Consider the following 26,989-nt stretch of genomic DNA (forward strand, 5'->3'; position numbering starts at 1 on the left):
ATCCATGGAGCTTGCTGGCCAACCAGTCTAGTCCAGCTTCAGTGAGTGACCCTGTGTCGTGAGAGTTTTCACCTTGGATAAGGACAGGGATGGTGGCCAGGCAATATCTGCCCACCCCTTCCTTGTAAGGTCCCAGTGACAAACCAGTTAGATTCTACCAGAGTTCTCTGTGGGGAACCTTTGAGTTTATTAGGCTTACTTACAATGGGTAAGGGGTTATGGTTGGGACACAGGTGACCTTAAAGTAACCACCACGGAAGACTGGAACCCAGCAAGGATGATGGTTTCCCCACAGCTGCTTATATACGACAGCTCCTACCAGAGATGTAGAGGCCATGTTCAATTAGGGCAGAATTGCATACAACTGGTTGGGAGGGATGGCTGGATACTCAAGGGAGGTCACATGACCCTCCCATCCCTTTCTTCTCTGAGGGATTCAACCGTCAATGAACCCAGATGTGGTGATCTTTTGTGGGCAGGCCCAGCTGAACTCCTGAAGATGGCAGCCGGGTAACTAGGAGGGTAGTCCTATACAACACCTTGACTCAAAAAACAAAGTGGCAAACCATTGAGGAAGACATTGTGGTCAACCTCTGACCTCCACACTCTCTCCTCTCTCTCTCTCTCTCTCTCTCTCTCTCTCTCTCTCTCTCTCTCTCTCTCTGTCTCTGTCTCTCTGTCTCTGTCTCTCTCTCTCTTCTCTCTCCTCTCTCTCTCTCCTCTCTCTCCTCTCTCTCTTTCTTTCTCTCTCTCTCTCTCTCTCTCTCTCTCTCTCTCTCTCTCTCTCTCTCTCTCACACACACACACACACACACACAAAAGTACCTGCCTCATTCAGATTTTGTTTTTCTTTGTTTCTGTTGTTTGCTTGCTTGCTTATGTAATCCAGCCAACCAGCATGGCCTTGAACTTGCGGCAACTATTTTCCCGTGTTAGCCTCCTGAGTGCTGGAATTATAGCCTTGCATCTACATGCTCCACCCCTCTTTTTATTTATAGGTCTTTTTATTAGGTAAGATAATTACATTAAATTGTTGCAAACAGTAGCAAGCATGACATAAACATCAACAAGTTTATTATTATTTTTTTAACCTGTGGGAAGCGTTGTATCAGGTTTTAGAACACTAAATGAGTGAGGCAAGGTTCTTGCCCGCCTCCAGCAGCTGGGAAGACAAACAGTAGTTATAGCTTACTATGTACTGCGATGGCTGCTGATGGGTTATACAGCTGTTATGGGATCACAGAGGAGTGGGAAATCCGAGGGGAGGGGCTTCTTGGAGGAAGTGATACCTGACAGTCAGAATACTCCCTGACTTAAAAGATAGAAAGGATGAACCTGAGGTTGGTGAGAGGGTGCCACAGGTGACACTTGTCTCCAAAGCCTGCCGACTTCAGTTGGATCCCCAGGATCCACGTGATGGAAAGAGAGAACCGACTCCCCCAAGTTGTCCTCTGACCTCCTTCACATGCGTCCTGTGGCACATTTATGCATGAGCACATGTGCACATGCATTCACACAAAATACATAAATAAACATAGAAGGGTGATCCTAGGCTAGAGTATCAGGTACAATGATTCTGGACACTAGAGGGTCACATTTCCAGTGGGAAATACATTACAGGACCTCAGAGTGGGTGCAACAGTTACCTCCTGCTGCCTGTCACAAATTACCCCCAGATTCATCAGTTTGGAATAATGTTTATTCTCTCCTGTTGCCTGGATGTGGCTATGTAGGATACCCAGGCTTTAGATTCCCGCTAAGGTAGATCAGGCTGTCTGGCAGGACTCCCATTGGAGCCTCTCTGGTGTGCAGGCTGCAGCTCCGGGTTGCTGTTGAGGGGAGACCATCTCAGCTCCCTTCCACAGGGCAGCTCTGACAGGCTGCTCTGCTCATCAGAGCAAGCCAAAGAGAGGATGACAGAAGTCATGGTCTTTTCTATATAACCTGCTATCAGAAGTGACATCCCCCTACTTTTGCTGTATTCAAGTCATTAGAGGCAAGTCTCGTGATCCAAACCACACACAAGGGGAAAGGATGGTACCAGAGCAAGGATGGAGTGTGGAGAGGTCACCCTGAGTCACTTTTGAAGCTGTAGACCACAGGCTGCTCTCTGGTCCCTGCTGATTCCTGTCTCTTCCACGTGCAAAACAGTCACTTGTTCCCAAAATCCCAGCCCATGATGGCATCCCCATGTGAATCTGGTCTGGTGTGCATGAGGCTACAGTACACATACCTTATGTAGAGACTCCAGAATGCTGACCATTTAGATTTGGCAATTTTCAAAGTGGAACCAAGTATATCTGGGACCCTTCTTCACATCTTAACATAGGATGGTACTGAGTCACAACTACAGACATTCCTGCTCAGAAGGGAGACACAAGGCCTGGAGGAGTCACTGGCCCAGAACAATTTTGAAATCCAGCCAGAAAAAAAAATGTGGATGTTTGCTTGATCCCATTTGAAAGCCTGGGACAGTTCTCCATGACTTAGGGCTCCTCCTTCTTAACTGGCATCCTCCCCATAAGCCCCCTTTCCTTAAAACCATGCCTTTGGTGCTGACTTGATTCTTCATCCAATAACCCTTTTAAATGTTGTACTGGGCCAGGTGTAGTAGTGTGTAGCTATAATCTCAGCACTCAAGAGACTGCAACAGGAGGATCACTGTGAGTCTGAAGCAAAAAAAAAAAAAAAAGCATTGATTAATTAATTTGTTGATAAATTTTGCACTTTCTTGGCCCCTTTCAGCCCCAGCTGTCAGTCTTTTCTCCAGTAAGATTTTTCTTGAAACCTTTGTGGGTCTCCTGTAACTCACTGACATCACCAACATATTCACTAGGATTGATTGCAAACAAAGAACTGGACTCTTTAGCCCTGGGGACCATTTGTGCTGCAGCTTGGGACACAACTAAGATGCACCCTGCTCCAGATGCCCAAAACCTAAGAGGCATCTGATGCCACTAGGGTTTGAGTTCATTTGTTACCACCTGGAGTCCATAGTGAATATAGAGACCATGAGACTCACTTCCAAAGACCTGACTAGAGCAACACCCACATTTTCATTGGGACTAAGCCTTCCCTGCCCAGACCTCCAGCTAAGACAGCCAAGGGGCAGCTTCCATAGGTCCCACCGTGCCTCTTGTTTGGTTTACAGGATTCTAGAGGCCAAGTCTGATCTCTAAGAGTCTTCAGGAACTTTTTGATACCCTGAAGTCTTAACCAAAGGCTTATACCATTCCCACCCCGCCTTGTCTCCAAACATCTCTCCAAAGCCCTTTCCCAATGTTTAACATCATTTGCTCTTAGGAGGGAGAACTTTCAAAAGGAGCAGGTCCTCCTTTCTCTTAATTCAGGGATTTCCTCTCAAGGATGTAGTGAGGAATCCCCCCTCTAACCCTGGACACCTCCTCTTTGCTACAAGACCACAGACAACAGTATCACTAAACTCTGCCACACCAAGGACAGACACCTTTCTTCCAGTTCCTAACACACATTCCTCACTGCCCCTGAGCTCCCACAGTCAGCACCCTCCAAGTCTGCCTTTCAACACTCGGCTTGAACATTTGCACTCTACCAATCTTCCCCAAAGCACTCCCAGCCTTTGCCCCCCAGACACCTGATTCCAAAGCTCTCTCACATTCTATAGGTCTGTGTCGTGGCTCTCTTACCTTGATACCCAAATCTTCACCCACTATATTCTGGGTGACACAAGTAACCTCAAGCCTTACCTTAGTGGCATGAAACGTGAAACACCTCTTAGGTTCTGTGTGTCGGGAATTGGGTGCATCTAAGCTGGGTCGGCAGAATAGATAGCCTTGGGGCTACAATGCCCAGTTCTTGTCTGAAGACAGTCTGGTTCCTAGCTCTCTCTTGGAAGGATTCAGTTCCTTGAAGAACAGGCTGGGTACCCCAACTCCCTTTGTGTATCACTGCCATCAACCCTATGTGCCTTGCCTCATGACCTTCTTTCAGGGGCAATTTTCCATGTCAGCATGCTTCAAGCAAGCAAGAAGAATTATATAAAGTCTCAGGATTTATAGTCCAATATTTTAAAAAATGACATAGTTGGGGAGAGGACTCAGTTAGGTAAAGGTCTGCCTTTTGTCCCCAGAACCCAAATAAAAGAAGCCAGGCAGGATAGTACAATCTTGTAATCTCATCATAGGCCAGAGACAGGTAGACAGGTGGCAAGTTCCAGCCAAGTAGAAACTCTGTGTGTGGGGTGTGTGTGTGTTTGTGTTCTAAGCACCTGAAAAATGACATTGTCCTGTGGCTTCCACACACATGAACATACACAAATGACAAGGCAACATTTTTGTCCTGTCCTGTTTATTGGAATGGAGCCTCTAGATCTGGCCCACACTGGATGGACAGGGTAACACAGGCTGCAAATATCAGGAGGTGGGGCCACTAAGAGTATCTTACAAGCCCAGGGACAGTGTGACTGGCGAGGCCTCCATGGCCTGATTATGTCATGTCTGACTTCCACAGGTGACAGGCAACCAGGCAAACATGTCATTGTTAAAGGGGAGAGTCTTAGAAGCATAGCCAGCAGTCTGCCCAGCAGGGCCTGGAACGGGCACCCTGGATGAGGAGGGCAAAGCTGTTGGGGAGGGGGGAGGGCTCTAACAGGAAGCTCTCTGTCACTACACCCCCAACTCAAAGATCAAGGACAGCCTCAGCATCCCCTGGTCCTTTTGGCTGATTCTGCTTCCTCAGGGTGATGCCTTCACCTTTTTTAATCTACCCACCAGCAGACCAAGCCAAATACCACCACCCCCATTACCAAGGGCATCCCCCCACATCGCACCATTTGCAGGACTGGCTGTGGCTTGTTTTCAGCTTACCTGAAGGTCAAATGACATCTGTGGAAGTGTGACAAGAAGCTGCATGACAAGACAGTGGGACACCCCGGCCTTTATGACCTCGCCTTGGTGACCACACCCTGTCTATGGACCTGACCTGCAGCCTCACAGGCAAGAGAAGTGGAGCTTTAGTCCCCTCAATAGCTAAGGGTTTAGTGGGTGGTGAAGCCAACAAAAAGATCCCAGTGTGGTTGAGTGACATCTCACATCGATCATCCTGCATCCTTGATCTACTTCTCTGTTGGGATTTGAGGGAAACCCAATAAATGAAATATACTTATTTCCCTCTCCAGCACAGAATCAATTGGCGGATGAAGGAAAGGCGGGGGGAGGGGGGGTCCACTTCATGACTGCGGAACTGATCAGAAGGCAGACCTGAGCACACTGCAGGGAGGGGGCAGGGCTGGCTGCAGGGCACCTTGCCCCCCCCCCATGGACATGTGAGGCCGCAGATAAAGCCTTTCTCAGGAACACTCTGGTACCCATGCCTAGCAGCCCCCGTTCTGAGGAGAGCAAACCCCAGTTGTCACACTGGGTTTTTAGCTGTGGCCACTCCAAGCAATTCCCAGTGGAGGCCCCTCATTATCTCTGCTCTTGGAGACGAACATGAGTTTATTGGCCTCGTATCTTCTAGCTTTGCCTCCTCTTCCTGCACTCATCACGGGAGATTGGCACTTGATAGTCTCTGAAGATTCTGGAATGATCGATAACAGACACCATCAATAGAAGCACACGGCTCCCCTCAACCGCACTGAAAGCCCTCTGTGGTCCCCTACTGCACTCATGTTTCATATGAACTTGCCAAGCCTGGCACCTCTCAAACGTCCTCTCACACAAGGTGCTCTGGCATGCCTGGCGTCCCTCTAACACGCCACGTCTGCTTCCTGCCTTAGGACCTTACCCCTAGCTGCCCTGCTGGCTCCGAAGGACTCTCTCCTCAGGACTTGGGATCCTCAAAGGTACTTTTGATGCTGGAATGATTAGATGGCTCCACAGGTAAAGGCACTGACAACTTGTTTGACCCCTGGATGGAAGAGTTTCCCTCTGACCTCCACATGCACTCACGCGCGCACGCGCGCGCACACACACACACACACACACACACACACACACACACACACTGCCCTCTACCCAACCTGTCATTGTCTATCCATCACCAGGCACTAGAGATGACTCTAATGTCTTGGCTGGCTTTTCTGTCTCTTCCTCCCTTGATATATGTCCCTATTACTGGTATGATGCAGCAAAGTTTTAAAAATATGTATTATTATGATGAATAATAGATTAATGACTACATGAACACAGAGAGAGGTACCAGAAAGAATTTATTCATGAAGATGGTGATGGGCCCAGAGGCTCAGTCTGTCTTCCCAAGGGCTGGGAAGCCTCACCCATCGTGTTAGATGCAGGCTCCCCTCTCCTCCTCTCCATGTTCCTCCACTGTCATCACACTGTGGTCACTGGAAACCAATGGAGTCAACTCCTCCTAGTTAATGTGGTCCTCTTTCATTAGGGGCCCTGCATCCTGTTGTCCGAACTCTGACTTGACCACCCACACTCTCATAACTACAGAGAGGGATAGAGGGTACAAGGTCCCAGAGCAGAGTGTGATGTACTATGCAGCTGTCAACCAGGCATCTCCCATCTGCCACTAAGAAGTAGGATAGTCTAGGTCCAAGCACTGGACAGAGGGGAAGGAGTTTAAATCTACGTTTCAAGGGTTGGTTGGTAACAAGGGACTGGAGACATAATCATCTGCTGGCTGTGGAGACTCATCAGTCATGAACTTGAGGAGGATAAATATTTTCACCTTTAGCTTCACAAGGGCATAAGCCATGGTTGAGATGTCACGGGATGGCTCAACTGTGGAGATCCATGGCCTACTGATATGGTTACCACAGCCTCCACTCCTTTGTGTGCGTAAGTCTACTTTTCAGATTAGCTTAACATCCCCTCAGTTCTCAGTTCCTTGACCTTCTCACCTCATCCCACAGCAAGGAAACTTTCTAGGAAAATTGACTAGCAAGGTGGAGTACCATTGGTTAGAAGTAATGCCACCTATTAGGTATTCGGGATTGTGCCACCTCATTTAATCACAAAGCTAATTCATAAGGCAGGTGCCATACTCCACTTCAGATGAGGAGGACGTGGCTCCTTAGGAACCACGAGGCAGGAGGGATGAGTGTGGGCTGCATTTTGAGAGAGCGGAGAGCACTTCATTCTGATCTCTTTCCAATGAAGCAGAAAACGAGGATGTCTCCTGAGAGCATGGAGGGGGAGCAGAGCCAAGCTGGAGCACCAGCTGTAAGCCATGGGGGGTGGGGGAAGGTTCATTAACATGACAACTTCAGGGGTGGCTTCAACCCCTCCCCTAATTCATCTCATTACAACTCCCGGTGCTGTGTTTTTAACCTTCTTTGTCATTAGGTTCTCACACAGGCAGGGACTTTCAAAATGGTGGCTGGGACAGACAACTCAGTTTGGCCCTGAAGGTCACAGAAGTTTTGTGACCTAGAGGAAGAGGAATGGGTGCCAGCTAGTCAATAAATTCAGCCCCAGCTTCCTGGTCGGGACACCACAGGTACATAGATGCTGTTCTGGCTTCCAAATCCAGCACCTATGGGATGGAGTGAGAGCCTGGCCTGAGCTCTTGGCCCCATCCTCTATACTAGAACTGGGCCTGGAATTCCTGTGTCTGGCTATATAATCCAAGGAAGCTCCTCTACCCAAATATGCATGAGTGCTGTGAGTTGAACCCTGCAGAGTTGAAGCCCCCCCTTGTCTCATAACACCAGGGCCAAGAAAGGCAGTTCATTGACATTTTATTTTCTCATACTGGTCCTGGCCGACCCCCGGACCTCCCTCTTCCTGCCCTGACTTTGTCTTTGCTTGCGGTACGTCTCCAGTTCCTCGAAGTACTTGGCTCGCAATAGTGCAGCCTTCTGCTCGTACGGCTGCTTTTCCACATTCGAGGCCGTGGACCACATCTTCCCCATGGCCTTGGCCACCTGCACCACTGACCAGTTGGGGTTCTCGCGCTTCAGCTGGGCATAGTTATCCAGGGAGAAGAGCAGGAAGGATGATGGAGGCTGCCGAGGCGCCTGCGGGTCCTTCTTTCTCCTCCTCCTCCTCCTCCTGCCCATAAAATTCATCATTTCTTCCTGGTATCGGGCTTTGTCGAGCTTGGCCAGGGCTTCATACTTTGCCTTTTCATGCTTTGAGATGGATTTCCATTTTTCTGAACACTTTCTAGAGAACTCTTTAAAGCCAAGGTAGGTGTTTGGCTGTTGCTCCTTGAATTTGTTCCTGTAGTTCAGCATAAAGTGGATGTAAGAAGAGACATTCACCTTGGGCCTTAGCTGTACTTCTTTCCCCATGTTTATATAACCATGATCTCCTGCTCTGGATCCCGCTAACTCGGAGAGCAGAGACTTCTGTTTCCGCACCCCAGGAGCAATCCAGAAGGTGCTCTGCTTGAGGTGAAATTTTCTCTGTGTGTGAGCCTCAGCCAGGGCCCGGCCTTTTCAGTGCTGGTGGCTTTGTTGGGTCGAAGAAAGGAAACTGTGATGTCATCCCTGAGCTGGCCAATGCCAGCCAAGCTCAGTCATTTGCATGTAGGCCCTCTTAGTAGTTGGTTACTCCAGGGACTTTTTTTTTTGCCTCTAAGGAAAGATGAGGGTTTATCTGAACCTTATTAGAGCAGCTCCTGGCCCTAGGAATCTTTCCTGTTGGCTTCCTAGAGGCTGTGGGCTTTGCTCAGCCTCTGGGGGCTTTCAATCCCCATCCTGCAGTGGGTCATAACAAGGGCTGCCTCTCTCCGTGCATGAGATTGTCAGGATGCCGCCTCCTCATCCTCCACACAGGCTAGAAATAATGAACACAAGGAGGGTGGATGGCCCCGGAACTGTCAGGATACTATGTGAAGGCTTTCTGTTTGCCTTGAGCAGCGGCAATATCTGCTGCACAAAGGGTTTAGTAGTAACTCTAAAAATAATCAGTGATGACAGCTGGGACTCAGTTCCTGTCAGGACAAAGTTGTCTAATTTAAAACCCAAGCTCTTGGGCTCAGAGTCTGAATCTTTTCGCTTCTCTGAAGATATTTGAAGGGAAGGAGGGAGGAGAACCAGGGAGTTTCTTAATTACATCGGAGTTCTTGAAAATATGAGTCCTTAACTCTTTGGGAGGCCCCTCACCATCCTCGAAAGAGTTTCCATTTCTTAGGGTTAGTATACAAAACACAGGTAACAGTCGAGCAAATTGGCTTCTTCGGGGTAAAAGTAGTTAATACTCCACTAGTCATCTAAGAGAGTGCAGTCAAAGCCAACAGACTTGTCTGTGTGCAAGTGGATTTACTAAAAATCCGGTGGATGACAGCAGTGCCCTATGCATAGGACAAGAAAACAGAGTCCTATTGACGTTAAAGGGGCCACAGTTAAGCAGCCACCAACAGGTAGGAGCCAAGGCTCTTGAGTGTTGACGGCTTGATTGAAGGCGCTGTGCTGGAAACATTTTGGGGAGGACTAGATTGAGATTTCTTGGTCTCGGCCTGTGCAAGCTGTTTCCTAGGATTCAGTGGGGAAGGGGATCAGAAGTATACAGATGGGCAGCAGAGTCCTATAAGGAAACTATTATCAGACCTCCAGTCCTTGTGTTAAGGAAAGGTGTCTATCTCAGCCACACCTTGCCTGTGAGTCTGTGATTTCTCCTGAAATGTGTTTGCCCTAGCAGGGGACATTGCTCCAGGTGACCTGTAAGGTACCATGCCAGCAGAAGGCCTTCTCTTCTTCCTCCCTCCTGTGTGTGTGTGTGTGTGTGTGTGTGTGTGTGTGTGTGTGTGTGTACATACTTGTGGGTCTAAGGAGGGAGAAGAGAAATGCCCATGAGAACATACTACTATGGGACATTTATCAGCCTAAGTCGATTTTACTCTTTATTTTGAGGGGAAGTAGTTGTCTTGCCTGTTTGCTGGAGTTGGACTGGTCTTCAGGGATGAATAGGACACACACTCCTGCCTAAGATCAAAAATGAGATGTGAGGGAAAACTTCAGTTAATCTACACTACTAACCAGACTGCCTAGGCCTCTCTCTCTCTCTCTCTCTCTCTCTCTCTCTCTCTCTCTCTCTCTCTCTCCTCTCTCTCTCTCTCTCTCTCTCTCTCTCTCTCTCTCTCTCTCTCTCACACACACACACACACACAGAAGCTTCATGTGCATCTGCCTTCCGTCATACAGCATACAGATGGTTATCATGCTAGCAAACACAGGAGGAAAAGACCAAAAAAAAAAAAAAAAAAAGATATAGAAGCTATGGGAATCTGTTAGTGTGTGGGCCACACTAAAGACTTGAAAGGATAGTGAGGAATGTCTTGGCCAGGGGCACAGACTTGGGCCACCTGCTTCTGAAGTCAATGCTGTGTGCTGGGGAAGGCCCACTGCCTGCCTTTCCCTGGCTACTCCACCAGGAAGATGACCAACCTGAGCCACACCACGTGACTAGTTGGTGAGGAACCTCAAGAGATCAGGAACAAAGGAAGTGAGCTTGAGGCACCTGGCTCCTGGCTCCACCCCCTGGAGGTCACCTGGGGCTGTCACATCCCTGGACTAGAGGTCTTTTCCCATGGTATTGTGTCCTCTAAACAGCTCTCCTCCCAGATTCGTAAATCACTCCATCTCCTTGGCTTCTCCTGTCTAGACTGGTGACAGTTCTGTTGTCACTGACTCTGAGTCCTCTGTCACTTGCCTAGACCCCAGGACCTTCCTGAGCCCTGCCCCTCACCTTTCTGGATAGTCTGTTTATTAAACACTCCTCAAATTATTCTAATTTGAGTCACCGTCTGTTTTCTGCTGGAACCTTGACCAAAGCACCATGCTAATAATCTTCCACCATATAGACATCAACTCCAAGTAGAAGATTCTAGAGACCCAAAGGACCACAGTCCCTAGAGACCCAGGAGCACCTTCAGGGTAAGGGCCAAGCCTAGGAAGAGGCATCTAATGTCCTGAATTACAAGATGTCCTCTAGGCAAGGGCATTGGTCTAGTAGCCAAACCGTAAAGAACTCAGGCTTCATGGATGGCAGGACTTCTGTTGCAAATACTCAGCTCTGACATTTTGGCTCAAAGGTAACCACAGATGATGCATAAACAAACGACTGTGGCTGTGCCAATAAAGCTTTATTTGTACAAACAGGCCATGGGCTAAGGGTTATAAATCTTCTGGCCCTTGGTCTGGTCATATGAGTTCAGTATTTTTTTTAGGCCCCTTGATTGTAGTCTATAATAAAGAAAATACTTTATACATATATAATGTGTGCCAGCCTCTGTTTCTGAGAAAGATCTATTCACATAAGCATCACTGGACCCTATTGAGGGTGGGGAGGCGTTGTTCTCCTTCCCATTGTAAGGAGTCATGGTACCCAGTTTTACTAAACTGTACTTAGTATGTGTGTGATGTACTATTATTTCCTGTTTTTTTTTTTTTTTTATTTTGATCTCAAGGCTCACTAATGGCTCTAGCTGATCCACAGGACTCCATCTAGGCAAGTTCACCTGGGGGACCTTGAGAGCCCCTGTCCTTGGTGCTGGTAATTCGAAGTGGGAAGAGGATGCCTTCCACGGCTGGACAGGCAGGCATTCCAGAGCTGACTTTGCTTGTCAGCGGGTGACTTCGGTCAAGTCTTTAAAAAGCGGTGATGGAGCTGAGGCCATGAGGCAGTTGGTAAAGTGTTTGCCATGCAAGCATGAGGACCTCAGTTTGGTTTCCAGAACCTGCGTCACAAAGGGAAACAACAAAAACTGGCACTGGGAAGACAGAGACAAGAGGGTCCCCGGTGGTCACTGGTCAGCTAACCTACCTCAATCAGTGACCCCCAGGCCGGTGAGGGAGACCCTGTGTCAAAAAGACAAGGTGGAGAGCAGCAGGAACAGCACCAGAGGTTGCCCTCTACCCTCCATGCCCATGTGCACCCACACACGCACCCACACACGTGCACACAGACGCACAAGATGGTGAAAAGCAGTACAGGATGTGGACAAAGCCAGCATTTACAGACTGAAATGAAAAGAGGAAAAGCAGTTGCCAGCATGCGCTCTACTCTAGTGTAGGCTGGACCAGGGTCAGGAAAAGGACAACAGTGTGTCTTTATAGCAGAGGAAGCTGGCAAGCATTGCTTCAACCAAGCTGTCTAAGGGGTCAGCAAGCAGTAATGGGTCACACCGACAGCACACAGTGCCCTGTGATGCCATAATAAGAGCAGTGCCCCTCAATGGTGGCCTCCCCCGACACTCACATCCTGGGTCCAGTCCCAAGAGAACATCAGACCAAGTCACATACAGGGTCCAAACACGTGATTGGTGTTCTTTAAGCATCAAGGTCTTGGGGAAACAAGGAATATAATACACCTTGGATGAGACTGAAGTGATGTGGCAACTCAGTGAGAGAAGAGATGCCGGGTTGGATGTTGAGCAGTAAAGGGGCGTTAGGAGACAGCTGGGGACATCTGGATTAGGCCTTCCAGCAGACAGTACCGTAGCAATGCTGATTGCTGAGTTTTAGTGCATGTTCTTTAAATATGACACCAACCTTACAGAACGGAGGAGGAGCATGCAGCACCATGGTCTGGTGGGTAGGTAGACAGGAAACAGAATATGATCAGGTACAAGAATGGGGACATGATAGTGAAGACCAGACCAGCCTGGTCACCTCTAGAGAGGCAGATCTAGAAGTAGACCATGTATGGGGGTTGGGATCCCTCACCAGCCCTGACAAAGCCACTCAAACCACAGGGTTAGAGACTGTCTCTGTTTTATCCAATCCCAGGACCTTTTTCCAACCACGGTGGCCATCTTTTGTCTGCCTGGCATCCCTGCAATACATTTCCCCCGCTTTTTTTTTTTTTTTTTTTTTTTTTTTTTTTTGGAGAACTGTTCCCACACCAGTCCCAGGGTCCTTCTGGAAACCATGCCCTTGTCCTAAGGAATGGGCACATGGCCTAGGCAAATGACCTGAGACACTGCAGGCCTTTTCTGTTTGCCATTAGAAAAGATGTCTGTGTTCTTTCTGGCGACGAAGGAGGCGAGGGTGAATCAAGGAGGTGCTGAGTGGCCCTCAAGCAGCTGCCATTTGCAGTTAGCAAGCAGATGGCCCTACAGAGAAAGGCTGGTGGCGTTTGAGCTGCTAGCTCTGGGCATCTCTGAGCCAGCTGCAGCCTGCTCTTCTGTGGTTTGGTTATAACAGCTACTGGTTACTTCTCTGCTCCTGACTGATCTGGATTTCTTCCCCCCAAAGCCATTAGTACATAAAGCGTACAGAGATGTGATCGGACAGGGACACAGGTGTGATGGGACGGGATACATAGCATGGACACAGGTGTGCTGGGACTGGATACATAGCAGGGACACAGGTGTGATGGGATTGGATACATAGCATGGACACAGGTGTGATGGGACTGGATACATAGCAGGGACACAGGTGTGATGGGACTGGATACATAGCAGGGACACAGGTGTGATGGGACGGGATACATAGCATGGACACAGGTGTGATGGGACTGGATACATAGGGACACAGGTGTGATGGGACTGGATACATAGCATGGACACAGGTGTGATGGGACTGGATACATAGCAAGGACACAGGTGTGATGGGATTGGATACATAGCATGGACACAGGTGTGATGGGACGGGATAAGAGGAGACAGGAACTCTCCTCTCCTCTCTCTCTCTTCCATCTGTTGCATACAGCCTTACCATGTTGATACGCCAGCCCTGGCTGGTTATAGAGCTAGCATATGGCTCACACACCATGATCCTCATGACTCCCATGTTTGTGCCTGGACCTTGTTATGCATGAGGCATGGTGTGGAGAGTGTCTGTGTGCAGCATCTCTCCTCACCTCTACAGTTCTGTGAAGTAGGAGTTGTCACTATTGTTACTAAATAGATGGGGAAACTGAGGCCCAGTGCAGGTACTTTACTCACCCTGAGTAAGCCAGCTAGGAATTTAAAAGATGTGAGTCCAGGTCAGCAGGCAGACTTCTTAAGGGGCCTCTGTGTGGAGTCCCTACTTCACATTGCTTCCACTGTGATGGTCCCCTACCCCTGGAGGCTCCCTGGCTACATGGAGATGCGGCCTCACCCAGAGGTCATTGCTATACGCTGAGGCTTCTTGACAGCGAGCTCTGCCTAACTATCATCCTTAAGCACCATCCTGACCCCTGTCATAGTATGTGACTGTGGATGCAGAGAGCAAAGCCACTTCCACGAGGTCACAGGACCAGTGTAGTGGTGAGAACGGAATCCAGCTCCTCGACACTCCAGGACCCCTTTGCTGGCTGTGGTGTACACAAAGGGTCTAAAGCCCAGACTCTGCTGCTCTCCACAAAGCGCAGTCACCCAGCTGTGCTCCAGAGCCACCTTCTAGGGGTGAGGGAATGACATTCAGAATGGCAGTGGGGTGGGCCGTGCCCTCGGAAGCCTTCTACAAACATTTCCTCTGTGGGAGTATTCCAAGAGAAGTGTGCCGGTAGCCACCATGAGGCAGGTATGTCCACCCTCCCTGGAAGGGGCAGGCTCCTCTTTCTCCCAGTCATCCCTGCCAGCGCAGGAGGGAGATAGGTAAGGCTGAGAAGGAAGGAACTGCTGTGGGGAGGGGTGCTGAGGTCTATCCCTGTCCACTCTAGCTCTGTTCAGTTCCCAGAGCAGGTGCTAGCTTTCTTCTCATTGACCTTGGAAGTCTATAGGGAGGCGGGATCTGGTTAATCAATCCTGTGTCCTCCAGAGGTAGCATTCTTTATACGTTGTTCGGGTACCACCATATTCCTCTTGTGAGCCCCCCCCCCCCCACTGAGTCAGCACAGTCCCCAGTGTGCAGTCCATGGGAACACATGTGGAGGAACCCCATGGCATTGGTGAGGAAACAGAACCTCCAAGAGATGATGCTACATGTCTACCTAGTAAAGAACAGAGCCTGTATTCAAATCCAGGACTAGCTGGCTCCCAGGCCTGGCCCTACCCTAAAACTTCTTCAGTTGCGTCCTGCAGGATCAGTCAGTGGCACCAGCACCAAGGCAGATATCTGGGTCAGGAGGGAGAAGGAGAGGGTAGGTGCTCTCTCAGGCTGTCATGGTCACTAAGCTCTGAAAACATGCTCCCCTAGCCCTGAGCCATGCCAGATATGAGAGGCTTCAGTATTCCAGGGCATTAAGGCTACCACCCTGGATCTCAGGTCTACCCTGCTCTGGTAGAGACCTGAGGGAACAGAGTACAGCCTCCTGGGGGTCCTGAGGCTGGTAAGGGTATGGTCTGCTCTGAGACGCTATCCCAGGGAGCCTGGAACAGAGCTAGAAGAGGACTAATGGACATAGCCAGGGACATCTTGTAAGTGTATGGGGCAGGGAAGGACAGCAGCTTCAGGAGTTGGAAGAAGAGATGCTGGGACATGTTCCCTTCTGCATCTGTCACCCTCAGGACTAGGCGGGGGAGGGATCCTCCCTCCTCTTCATCTAAGTGAACATCCACTCCTCTCCACCAAGCAACCTCAAACCAGGGCCCCAGGAACCTGTCTACCTGATTGGCCTAGTGTAGGTCACATGGCCACCCCGATCCAGCTGGCTGTTGCTAATTGTCATGTAATACATGTATACATACGGTCATCCTTTTACGGAGCTGTGGGTTGAGGGACACAGACTGTTCTTTGAAGGATTTCAGGGCTTGGGGAAGAGTGGAACCATGTGACTTAGACTGGCAATGGAAGGGGACAGGGCTGGGCGTCATCCCTAAGAAATTTGAGGACCAGATCCCCAGGTCCCTGGTGCAGTACCCCCAGCACCTTCTCCATTTAAATGCTTCAGCATGTCAGGACACATTGTGTATGTCAGGCAGGAAGCATCCAGCCCTTCAGATCTGAGCCTGGGACAGAAGGCCCCACTTGCCTCCAGCCCCTGTGAAACCTTCGTACTGCGCTGCCACCCAAAAGGCAAGACCCAGATGTCAACAGCAAAGCTCTCTTCCCCAGCCACAGACCCAGCCCAGGGCCTTGTTCCTCCATGCTCCAGGCTCACACACATCCTCCAGGGAGCCAGGAATCTGAAGGAAGAACATTTGCCTGGTGAGGCTGGGGGCTCCCCGGAGCTAACAATCAGCCGGAACTGCGAAGTTCTGCTCATTTGTGGAGTTTATGGAGCCGCTTGTAGGGAAACAGAAACATTTGCCCACAGTGACAAAGAATCCGCTGCTGCTAGGCTGGGAGGGTCTGCATCTGGGGAGTCCCCTGGGAAGGTTCCAGCAGCTGCTGAGTCGGGGCAGGCGGGGACAAAGCCAGGCCAAGACCAATGTGGTGACCCATGTCTTCTTGGCACAAGTGGGCAGTGCTCCTGCCTGACAGTTCTCCTTACTGTCCAGCAGGTCACCTGCGCCCCGCCCCGCAAATGCCCTCTGCTTTCCCTAGCAGGGTTCCCATCATTCATACACTCAGTTCATGGTCCCTTCTTCCACTGTGCCGTATTCAGTGAGTCTTCCCCTTGTGGCAGGCACTCTGCCGTGTACCGAGGAATGATGGACAGACAAGAAAGCGACAGTAGCTTTCTTCAGGATGCTCTCAGTCTGGAGAGAAACAGGTCCAGGAGAAAGTGCAGTGGGCCCTGGGAACACGGGACAGCAAGCCAGGCCAGGCACTCGTGGGTAGTGTTCCTGTTGCTGATGCTCATTCCCCTGAAGGAGGAGAAGAAGTAGCTGGGATAAGGATCTGTAGAGGAGGCTGGTCAGGGAGAATTACAAGGAGACAAACTTTTCATATCTGTAAACATTCCAAGCAAGGGATGGTTGTCTTAGGGCTTCTGTTTCCGTGATAAAGACCATGACCACAAACCAGTTGGGGAAAGAGTTTATTTCATCTTACAACTTGAAGCCTATTGTCCAGGGAAGTTGGGGAAGGAACTCAAAGCAGAAACCTGGAGGTAGGAGCTGATGCAGAGGCCATGAAGGAGTGCTGCTGACTGGTTTGCTCCCCATGGCTTGCTCAGCCTGCTTTCTTATAGCACTCAGAACCACCAGACTAGGGGTGGTACTTCACACAGTGAGCCGGGCCCTCCCACATCAATCAAGGAAATGCATCACAGGCTTACCCACAGGCCAGTCTGGCAGAAGTTTCCGTTCCTGGAATGACTCTAGCTTGTGTCAAGTTGATGTAAAAGTAGCTCACACAGGGGTTCACGCAAGGTGGGCATCAGGCCTAGAAGACCCCAAAAGGACTTCCGGAATCCAATCTAAGATGTTAATCATTGTCCTTCTTCTGACTGCAGAGGGAATGTAATTAGAAAGAGCCCCAGGCAGTGGGAGTAAGCAATCACCTTTAGTTCCTCATCTGTCCATCCACATACACACAACGCAAGTGTCCGGGAGCAGGGATGTTTGCTTGGTAAAGAAAGTGCTTGCTGCTCAAACCTGAGACACTGATTCAATCCTCAGAACCCATGCAAAAAAGTGAGGCATGGTGATGTACGCCAGTGACCTAAAAGCTGGAGAGGCAGAGACCAGAGGACCCCTAGGGCTCACTGGCTAGAGAGTTCCAGGCCAATGAGAGAAAAAATGTCAAAACACAGGTGGATAGCTCCCAAGGAATGACACCCAAGGTTAACCTCTACTCTCTCTCTCTCCTCTCTCTCTCTCTCTCTCTCTCTCTCTCTCTCTCTCTCTCTCTCTCTTCTCACACACACACACACACACACACACACATGCACACACATACATGCACGCACACACCCACCCATGCGAACACCCTCACCTACCCCCCCCACAAGTGTTCTGGTGTTCCCACAGGCCTGACAGAGTCTCCTCCTGCTGCCGTGGCTGCCAGCCAGTCGTCTCCCACCCTGCCCTCCCGCTCTATGCTCCCCCTTCCTCCGGCTGAGCCTTGCACTTTCTGAGAATCGGTTGGGTCCGTTGCCAGCTCTCCCAGTGCAAGCCATATTTGTTATTGTAATTATGTGATTTAAATTAAACATCACATAAAAGGATGAGATACGAGTGTGGAAGGAAGTACAGTCGCCGAGATGGAAACGCCATCGAATACTCTTGAACGATTCTGCGAAGGGGAGTCTCTGGAAAGGATTTGAAGGGTACAACCACCCCAAAGTTAGGCCCCTCATATCAAGATCAAGAGCTTGGTACATAGTACCAGCTGGTACGTATTTGTTGCCTGGGTGCCTGGTGAATGGCATCATGGTTGTGATTTATATGAGATACAAAGTCTGGAGTGTAAACTTGTGGTCAGGGAAAGGCCTTAGCTCTATGCAAAGCTAACTGGCAATTACATGGATGTTTAAGTTGTACACGTGGTAATGAAATGTCTAAGGCACGTACTTGTCCTTTTATGGTTCCCTCCTTAGAAATGCAACTTTAATTTAACCAGTGACATCATCTGTGAGGTTTGTGTGCTGGGAATGAGCGAAGTTTGTAAAGGACCAGACAGTAAATGACAGTGCGAAGCTTTCTCACTATGTGGCCAAGGATGACCTTGAACTTCTGATCCTTGTCCTCCCCACCACCACCACCTCTCAATAGCTATGTGCCACTGTAGCCATTTTATGGGTCTGGAGTATTGAACCCGGGGATTCACACACGCTAGGCAAGCACTCTAACCCATCCCTAATGCAAGGCTTTTCTGTGGCATGGCATAGCCCGGTAGGCACAGCAGTAGTGGCCAGTATGCAAATGAGTGGATGGGCGTGGTTGTGACTCAGCAGAGAGTCCAACTGTATCTACAGAAATAGGCAGGAGCCTGGCTCCGCAGCCACATTCTGTGTGACTGATTTGTCCTGCAGTGTGGCTGGAGATAGGCAAAGAAGCTCCCATCCTCCCTCACGTGGAGCCTGACTTCTTGGTGGGGAGATCATCAGGTGCAAAGATGAGTAGAAGCTGGTAGGCCTAGGACAGTGACACGTGACCATGGACACACTGTGCAGGCAACAGTTGACCAGGCTTATAGAACTAGTGACATGTGCCAGGTAGTCAGGTAGGGTAGGGCAGCAGGAAGACACTCTGTGTAGAGGGAACATTGTGTGCGGAGGCAGGAACTTGGAGTGGGTGTGGAGGTGGGGGGGGGCATATAAGAGTTTGGGCTCAATTCTGGCGCTGGTGGGTCTGTCCGTCATCCACTAAGACTTTTCCAGAAGTATTAACTTGCTTGTGTCACAGTGTCCCCTCCATCCCCATGACAGGTGGTGGGGAAGAAGTGAGATGGGGCTGTGCCTCCCTCCCTCCCTCCCTCCCCTATCCAGCCCTTTCCCAGGCCTGCCATGAGGATGAGGGGATGGCTCACACTGGAGACGAAGGTATAGAAAAGCCTGGAGCCCCACCATACCACAGGGTTGCGCAGGTTCAGAACCACTGCCCGTGTGAGGGGCCATGGGCGTTTGTGCCAGATGCAGGAACTATGACATGAGGGACACCTCACAGAGACAGGGAGTGCCCCACCTGGGAAGCTCAGCTCCTCATGACACAGCACCCTTGCCCCCTATATGCCTGGTGACTGGATATACGCATGTCCCCTAGGACTGGCAGTTTTCAGGGATGCTGGCATTTAAACCAGTCTCCTGTGTCTGTGCGGCCTGTCAGTGCCCAGGGACTCCTTGCTGCCATTTGGATGGGATGTCTCTCGGCAACCCAACACCCTGACAGCCCAAGAAGCTTCTGTGAAGAAATGCTTTCACAAACCACCTCCTGCTCCAGGAGCCGGGCTGAGTGTGCCCTGCAGAGGCGCTCCAAGCCACTCTCCCCCTAATCAACTGTGGGCATTAAAGGGAGTGATTTTTTTTAATTCTCCCCAAGCCAGATTCCATTAATGAAGCCCCATTTAACAGAAGTCAATTTACCAAAAAGAAAAAAACCTCGAGTGTAATTGCTTAAATACATTTTATGTAGGACTGCAGTAGCAATTTACTGGGCAAGCTTGGAATTCCCCGGACCCCCCAGAGAGAAGTTAATGTGGACAGAAAGGTTTGAAAGGGGGAGTCTCTCCTTTTGTGTTTCTCTCCTTTAATTACGATTCTAAGGGGGAACAGAATTAAAGAGGATCCTGGAGGGTAGGAGAGTAAGGGAGACACAGGATGGAAGTCTGCCTAGACTGGTCCAAGGTTGTGACTGTGTGACAGTGACTTGCTGGCTGAGTGCCCAGGCTCCGAATGAGATGGTCCAGTTTATAATCTCACCTCTGCCGTTAAGTGCTGTGTGATGTGGAGTGGATTTCTTTAACTCTCTTTGTAGCCAGGTGGCCCAGTGGGAAAGAATATAAAGAGCATGAATATGAAGGAGGAGACACTAAGATAACAGTGTTATTTCCAAAGCTTAGCTAGTAACAGAGTGCTGTGTGCATGTGCACACAAATGTGTGTGTGTGTGTGTGTGTGTGTGTGCGTGCGCGCGCATGTGTGTTTGCATGTGCGCGTGCGTGCTCAGGCTGGAAGCCAGACAGGGGACAGGCCAGGAAGAGGAAGGCTCCCCTGAGAACGTGATACCAGCTTGACCACTTAAGGATGTGAGAGAGAGCCAGGTGGGGGTCTAGAAGGAAAGCCAGCATGGGAGGCCGAGGGAACTGGCCAAGTGCAAAGGTCCTGGGGTAGAAGCAAGCCTGGGCAGGTTTTCACAGCAAAGAGTCCATGTGTTTAGAGCATGAGAAGCCAGAGGTAGAGGTGGAAGCAGGAAAGGGAGGCTTTCCCGAAGGCCGTGGAGGTCCACAGTGTGGACTTTACTCAGCCACTAGGAGTTCATTTGGTTTGTTTCCTTTTTAATGAACACTGTTAAGGGGTCATCTACATAAAATCATATTCCCAGTTGTGAATGCAGCTCATTGGATCGCTGGTAAAAGTGGCCTTCCTACACAGTTAACAGAGCCTAGATCCAGACCATTTCCCTCCTTCGCAGACAGGCAGGATCCACTGACAGCTCTCGAGCCAGCTCTGGCTACCGCAGGTCCACTTCCTCTCACTGAGCATCCATTTCCCAGAGTTCCAGTGAATGTGACTGCACTGTGCCTTCTGAGTTCGTGGTCCACATTCACGTTCCACATTCACAGACCTTGCTCATGACGCTCGCTTTGGCCCATACTGTTTAACACTCACTCTCCATGATCGTGGTCTACCTTCCTGATCTACACTCACAGCCCACACTTACTCTTTTTACCACCTAAGTCCCATAAATCTCTACTCTTCTGGCTCAGTATGACGTCAGCCTGCAAGTTTACCAATATCTTTGTACTTACTGGATTGAAAAGGAATTTTTTGTTTGTTGGTTTTGCTCTTTTGGTTCTTGGCAACCAAGTTCTCTTGCTGTGCAGCAAAGGCTGACCTCAAACTCCCAGCAGTCCTCCTGATTCAACCTCCCATGGGCTGATTCCAGAAGAGAGCCACTGGAGTGAGGAGCATCCTGCCACAGAAGCCCTCAGTTCTGTGAGAGGGCCAAGGACACCCTCAAATGCTCAACACATAGGCTTGGAAAGACGGGGCAGAGCTGAGCACACGTGTGTGTGTGTGTGTGTGTGTGTGTGTGTGTGTGTGTGTGTGTGTGAGAGAGAGAGAGAGAGAGAGAGAGAGAGAGGAGAGAGAGAGGAGAGAGAAGAGGGATAGAGAGAAAGAGGAGAGGGGGGAGAAAGAGAGAGGAGAGAGAGGAAGAGGAAGAGAGAGATAAGAGAAAGAGATGTGTGAGATAAGGGGGTGGGGAGAGAGCCCCTTGCAGCCTGGGAAGAGATGGGACAGCTGGAAGGTGCCAGGTAACCACAGGATAGCTATAGATAGGAAGCTGAGCATCAACTTCCTCCTCACCCCTGAGCTGGGAAGTTCCCAGCCCTAACTTCCAGTTATACTCTGGACTGCTAGACTACCCCCCTCCTTGCCTTTTTTTAAGAAGCAGCCGTGGGTTCTGAATTATTCAGGTGAATTTTCCCTGGTTCTACTTCCGTATGTAAATAGCCTCCAAGCTCTGTCATTGAGCTCGAATTGAATTTGGCCCAGGGTGGGGGAGCCCACGATACCAATTGAGGCTCCTTAGAAAACTTAAATGACTCACCCTGTAATAAACTATTTTAAATGGGATCTGGTGAAATACAGTAATTGGTTTCTATAATAGTTCCTGCCCAAGCACTATGGGTTATATTCCTAGAGTTTTGTGTGCGTCAGCATTTTCATGATAGTAAAAATTCAGTCCAGAGGGTATCGGGCTCCTTGGCTAAATCTTTTGTTTACTGTATATCTATGGAAAGCCACTCTGTTGGCCCTCTAGTGTCTGCTCCCCCCGACCCCCCTCTCTTGCCTTCTCCTCCTTCCCCTCTGTCTGGGAGACTCACCTGTGGGCAAGCATCACCCTCTCATCAAGTTTCCCGCTAGGTCAGCAGGAGCATCAGCAGCAGGGACTCGGAGGAGGGCCAGAGTGTGCTCTGCTGGTTCCTTCCGTGCTCTTTCCTGTTGGGGTTTTCACTCACCAGGTGAAGATCTGGGTGGAAAGCGACTTTTGCCCCGCAGCCCTGGGGTTAGGGGTATTTCCTGTTTCCTCTGTTCCAGGAGGGGGAGTGGTCATGACACCCACCCCACCCCCATTATTGCCAGCCTCCAGGGCTGCTCCCTTCTCCTTGGTTTCCACACTACCTGCATGAGGAATGTTTCTCTGACTGGGACCCTGACAATCCTGCTTGGTACCAAGTGTCCTGTTGGGTTCTGAGCACCAAGGTGAGAATAGATAACAGATGTCATTCCCAAGAGTTTGCTGTTGTTGGGGACCATAGGCTCTTTGCAGAGCATCATCTCATGGAGTCCCTGAAGCCCTGAGGGGAGGGCATGTCACCAGTTCTGCTCCATAGATCAGGTCACAGAGTCTCCGAGGGTTTTAGTGACTTTCTTGAGGTCATACAGTGCAGCTAGCTGGTCCCCCCGCCCCCTGCGGCTAGACCCAGCTGCTTCCCTACTCAGCCTCTTGTTGAGGGATGATCTTTAGGAGACTTCACAGAATTATAACTGGAGTTGGCTTCTGTAGGGTACAGGGTACGGAAGGAGTTTCTGTGGATGGGTTGGGATGTGCCAGACTCTGGGATATAGACGTATGGCCCAGACATTTTCTCACTTAGTCCCACAGACTCAGGGGCTGGGCTTCTCACTTAGAAAGGTCTGGTGCTGGGTACAAGTCACAGTAGGGAAGCCTTGATCTGAGCCTAAGCCAGCACCGACACGGGTTTCAAGTCCAGATGATTGGGAAGAATTTCCTGGGGCTGGGGTATTTCAAGGACTTCCTAGAGTCCTGCGAAGTGATAGTACAGTGCTGGAGGAAGGGTAACAGGTGACAGTCCCAGCAGAAGGAGCGAGGACCCAGAAAATACAAAAGGCAGTGCAGAACTGATAGCATTGCTCACAGAGGGCGCTCAGCTTGGCTCCTAGTCTCCATGAGGTGGTCTCAGGCCCTGTGCATCTGCTGGGATTTGGGGAATCAGGGATGGAGGGAGTCATTTCCCTGGAAATGCCTCCGGCTGGCTGCACAGGCCCCGGGCTGCTGGAGTGGGTGGTACTCACCTCCCGCTACAGATGGTGGGTAGACTCCTTGGTGTCCTGTTTGGCTCCTGACCCCTCTGTGTCCTGTCCACCCAGGTTTACCGGAGCCAGCCTCCCAGCCCCTGTCATCAGCAGTAAAAACTGGCTGCGGCTACACTTCACATCAGATGGCAACCACCGGCAGCGTGGCTTCAGCGCCCAGTACCAAGGTAAGCACAGCCAAACTGGGGCTTCCTCCGAGAGAAGGGACAGAAGTCACAGGAGTGACCTCAGGGGCCTCAGTCCCTCACACTGGGACCCACATGTGGCTTCAGGGGTCGTTGTCTTGGTTCCATTACATTTGTGGACCCAGCGGTCTCCACACCTGTATCTCTGCACCTGCCAAAGCCTTAAGCCGCCAGAGTGGTAGTTCTCCGGTGCTCTGTCACTGTTCTGTGACCGTTCTCAAGCCTGACTGTCACTCTTCAGGCCAGAGTCACCGTCATGAGCAGTGCTAAGGGTCAGGCCCAGCGTGAGGAACCTGGCAGGCACCTCCTTGCTCCTCCTCCTCACTCTGTGAAGTAGATGCTGATTGCACTCTCCTGTTACAGCCAGAGAAGCTGGTTGCCCTGCCACCTGCCTCAAGCTCTTCTGAGCCAGAGCCCCATCCTTCCTCAGTGGTTGTTAGCTGGTCTCTCTAGTCAGAGGCTCCCCACACCTCCACGCTTCTTCATTCGATCCAGAGCACAGCTTTTTTGCAAGCACAGGCAAAATCCCTTTAGGAACTACCCCTGCTTACTTCCCACCTCCCATCTGGCGAGAGCTCAGAGCAGGAGCGGCATGTGGAAACAACAGGTAAGGATATTTATGTTCCAATAAGGAAGGCTTCTGGACCCCAGGAGCCAGCTCTGAAAGAGGAGTGCGTTAACCCAGAAAGGGAGGCACACCCCACACCTGAAGGAGGGTGAGACATTCCGTGGGTGCGTGGAAAGGGACCAGACATGCCTCTAAACCTTGCCTGTAGTTTGGGACAGTATTCAAGACTGATAAATACCCTGGAGTCTAGAGTAAAAGCTGCAGTTCTAGGGACCATATCTTCACATCTACCCTTCGTGCATGGCCTCATTCCCTCTGCCTACACTAAAGGAAACCTTTGCAATATGTAAAAAATAAAAAATAATAAACCAGAAAACCACTGGACCTGAAGGTATCACAGAGCCTGGCTTTCCTGGAGACAGTATCTCCCACCATTGAGGCCCAGCCGCTGAGTAAGAGAGGCAGCCACCTACATCTTCCTGTTCTCCAAGACAGAAAAGCAGAGCTGAGTAATGCACTTTCTCCTGATTAAATAAGTGCTGGGTGTGCCTGAGAGTTCAGGTTCCTGAGGCTCCCAACGTCGCTGTGATAGGAGAAGGCTCAGTGGCCATCTAGAGCTTCAAGATCGTGCACCAGGCAGTCTCCAGGTCATGTGATTACATCCCTACTGTGTGCTTGCTACATAGCTACTGTGTGTGGGCAGCCTTTAGGTCTCCCATTCACTGCACACCTACTGTGTTGCTGTTGAATACCTGCTGTGTGCTAGGCTCCACACGAGGCAACCTTCTCCCCAATGCACAGTGGCCTTCCAGCTAGCAGAGGCTCAGATAAGTTTGTCCATCAGTCCCAGAGCACACAGCTCCTACCTACATGGTAAAACTAGAATGGAATTCACCTACAAGCCTTTATGAGTTTATCCGTAAAAATCACTAGCTTTGTTCTTAGCTGTCTCTATATATGCCTGTCTGTTCAGTGACTTTGAAACTTTTGTTTGTGAATTGCACTCCACCATAAACGTGCATGTATGTGTGTGTCCATACGCATGTATATGCATGTATACATGTATACATACATTTATATGTGTATGTATACATTTTTCCTATCATAAATTACAGTGCTCACACACACATTATAGAATGAACTGTCACCCAGGGTGTTTGGCCTGATGTGAGGCACCCTGAGCATCTCTCTTGCACTTCGTAATGCTAGCTGCAAACTCTAACTTGATTTCACAACTCTAAAGAAGTTCTTCTTCAGGCATGTCCTTCCTGAAACTTCACCCTCCGGTCTGTGTCCCCTAACCCTCCCACACGGGGCTTTTGTGCTGCTGTGTCTCAGGGCTGCCAAGGTCATGAGCACTTGGTCCCAGGTGACTCTGTTCTGTCCTAAATGTGTTTGCATCAAACAGGTATATTGTTTGCAGGAAACATGTGTATTGGCAGTTCCATTTTTATGAGCACACAGAGCATGGCCCAGCACTGGTATACCACAGGCCCAGGGTCTCATTTATTGCATTCCAGCCCAGGGAAACTCAGTGTGGATATATGAATTGCTTAGTGATCCCAGAGCTCACTTTTTCTAATGGTGATGGTGGTGATGGTGAGGATGGAGATGATGATGATGATGATGATGATGATGATGATGATGATGGAGATAGTGGTGATGATAATGATGATGATGATGGAGGTGGTGGTGGTATGATGATGATGACAGAGGTGGTGATGATGATGAGATGGATTTGGTGGTGGTGATGATGATGATGGAGGTGGTGGTAGTGATGATGATGATGAGATGGAGTTGATGGTGCTGCTGCTGCTGCTGATGATGATGATGGAGGTGTTGGTGGTGATGATGGAGGTGATGGTGATGATGATGGTGGTGGTGATGATGGAGGTGATGGTGATGATGATGATGGTGGTGGTGGTGGTGGTGGTGATGGTGATGAGGCTGGAAGATGACTCAGTGGGTAAAGTACTTACTATTCAAGTGTGAGATTAGAGTTCAGAATTCCCATAAATGTCAAGTGGGTATGGCAGCCTACCTGTTTTTCCAGTGCTCAAGTGGTAGAGACAGCAGGTCCCCTGAGCAAGCAGACTAGTTGGCCCAACTAGCAAGCTCTGGGTTCAAGTGATAGACCCTAAGGTGGATAGTGATTGAGGAAGACATTTGTCATGAATGTCTGTCCTCCACACTCATGCACATGTTTGCACACACACATACACACACACACACACACACACACAAGCACTCACACACATACCATACATACAGCAACAATTGCAGTGGTGATAACAAAAGAAAGTTTAGTTGTGTTCTTGGCTAGGCACAAATTCAGCTAATACCATGGTATCAGAAGGTCTGAGCCCTAGCCAGGGTTAGCTCTAACTGGCCACCAGAGCAGGGATGATCTTGCTGCAATTCCCAGTGTTCTCCAAGTGACATTACTACTTACTGGTGCTGTGGAATAATCCTCTGGTACACTGTAAAGGTTTGTCACTCGAATTGGTTTAATAAAATGCTGATTGGCCAGTAGCCAGGCAGGAAGTATAGGCAGGGCGACCAAACAAAGGATAAGGGAAAGGAGAAGGGCATAGTCAGGAGTCGCCAGTTAGATGCAGAAGGAGCAGGAGGTAAACACGCCATGCTAATAAAGGTACTGCCACGTGGCAGAGCATAAATAAGGGATATGGGATAACTTAAAGTGTAAGAGCTGGTTAGTAATAAGCCTGAGCTATTGGCTGAGCATTTATAAGTAATATTAAGCCTCTGTGTGGTAATTTGGGAAGTGGCTGCTGGTTATTTGGGAAC

General features: G+C 49.8%; 2 protein-coding genes and 2 long non-coding RNA genes across 5 annotated transcripts in view; 1 reads left to right on the forward strand and 3 right to left on the reverse strand.

The window, feature by feature from the left end:
- Csmd2 (CUB and Sushi multiple domains 2) overlaps positions 1 to 26,989 on the forward strand; it is a 570,924-nt gene that overhangs the window by 265,708 nt on the left and 278,227 nt on the right. The window contains exon 6 of the mRNA XM_059254992.1: positions 23,483 to 23,595. Within this exon, the coding sequence (XP_059110975.1) occupies positions 23,483 to 23,595 (113 nt within the window). The remainder of the gene's footprint in view (positions 1 to 23,482; positions 23,596 to 26,989) is intronic.
- Positions 1,682 to 5,147, reverse strand: LOC131904067 (uncharacterized). Of its 2 annotated transcripts, none has more exons than XR_009377666.1 (2): positions 4,845 to 5,147; positions 1,682 to 2,669 (listed from the first exon to the last, which is right to left on the reverse strand). It is a non-coding gene; the product is annotated as an uncharacterized LOC131904067 (long non-coding RNA). The 2 variants fall into 2 exon arrangements; XR_009377665.1 differs by having other exon boundaries at positions 4,808 to 4,851.
- Positions 5,442 to 6,075, reverse strand: LOC131904068 (uncharacterized). The gene is made up of 3 exons (XR_009377667.1): positions 5,999 to 6,075; positions 5,764 to 5,886; positions 5,442 to 5,556 (listed from the first exon to the last, which is right to left on the reverse strand). It is a non-coding gene; the product is annotated as an uncharacterized LOC131904068 (long non-coding RNA).
- Hmgb4 (high mobility group box 4) lies at positions 7,668 to 8,387 on the reverse strand. The gene has a single exon (XM_059254993.1). It carries the CDS (start codon positions 8,237 to 8,239, stop codon positions 7,685 to 7,687), a length of 555 nt encoding a protein of 184 aa, XP_059110976.1. The 5' UTR covers positions 8,240 to 8,387; the 3' UTR covers positions 7,668 to 7,684.

Source organism: Peromyscus eremicus, chromosome 2, assembly GCF_949786415.1.
Source record: "Peromyscus eremicus chromosome 2, PerEre_H2_v1, whole genome shotgun sequence".
NCBI classification, from domain to species: Eukaryota; Metazoa; Chordata; class Mammalia; order Rodentia; family Cricetidae; genus Peromyscus; species Peromyscus eremicus.

Bases quoted from the DNA above. Each gene is read 5' to 3' on its own strand.
- Hmgb4 (XM_059254993.1), bottom strand. From the start codon at position 8,239: ATGGGGAAAGAAGTACAGCTAAGGCCCAAGGTGAATGTCTCTTCTTAC.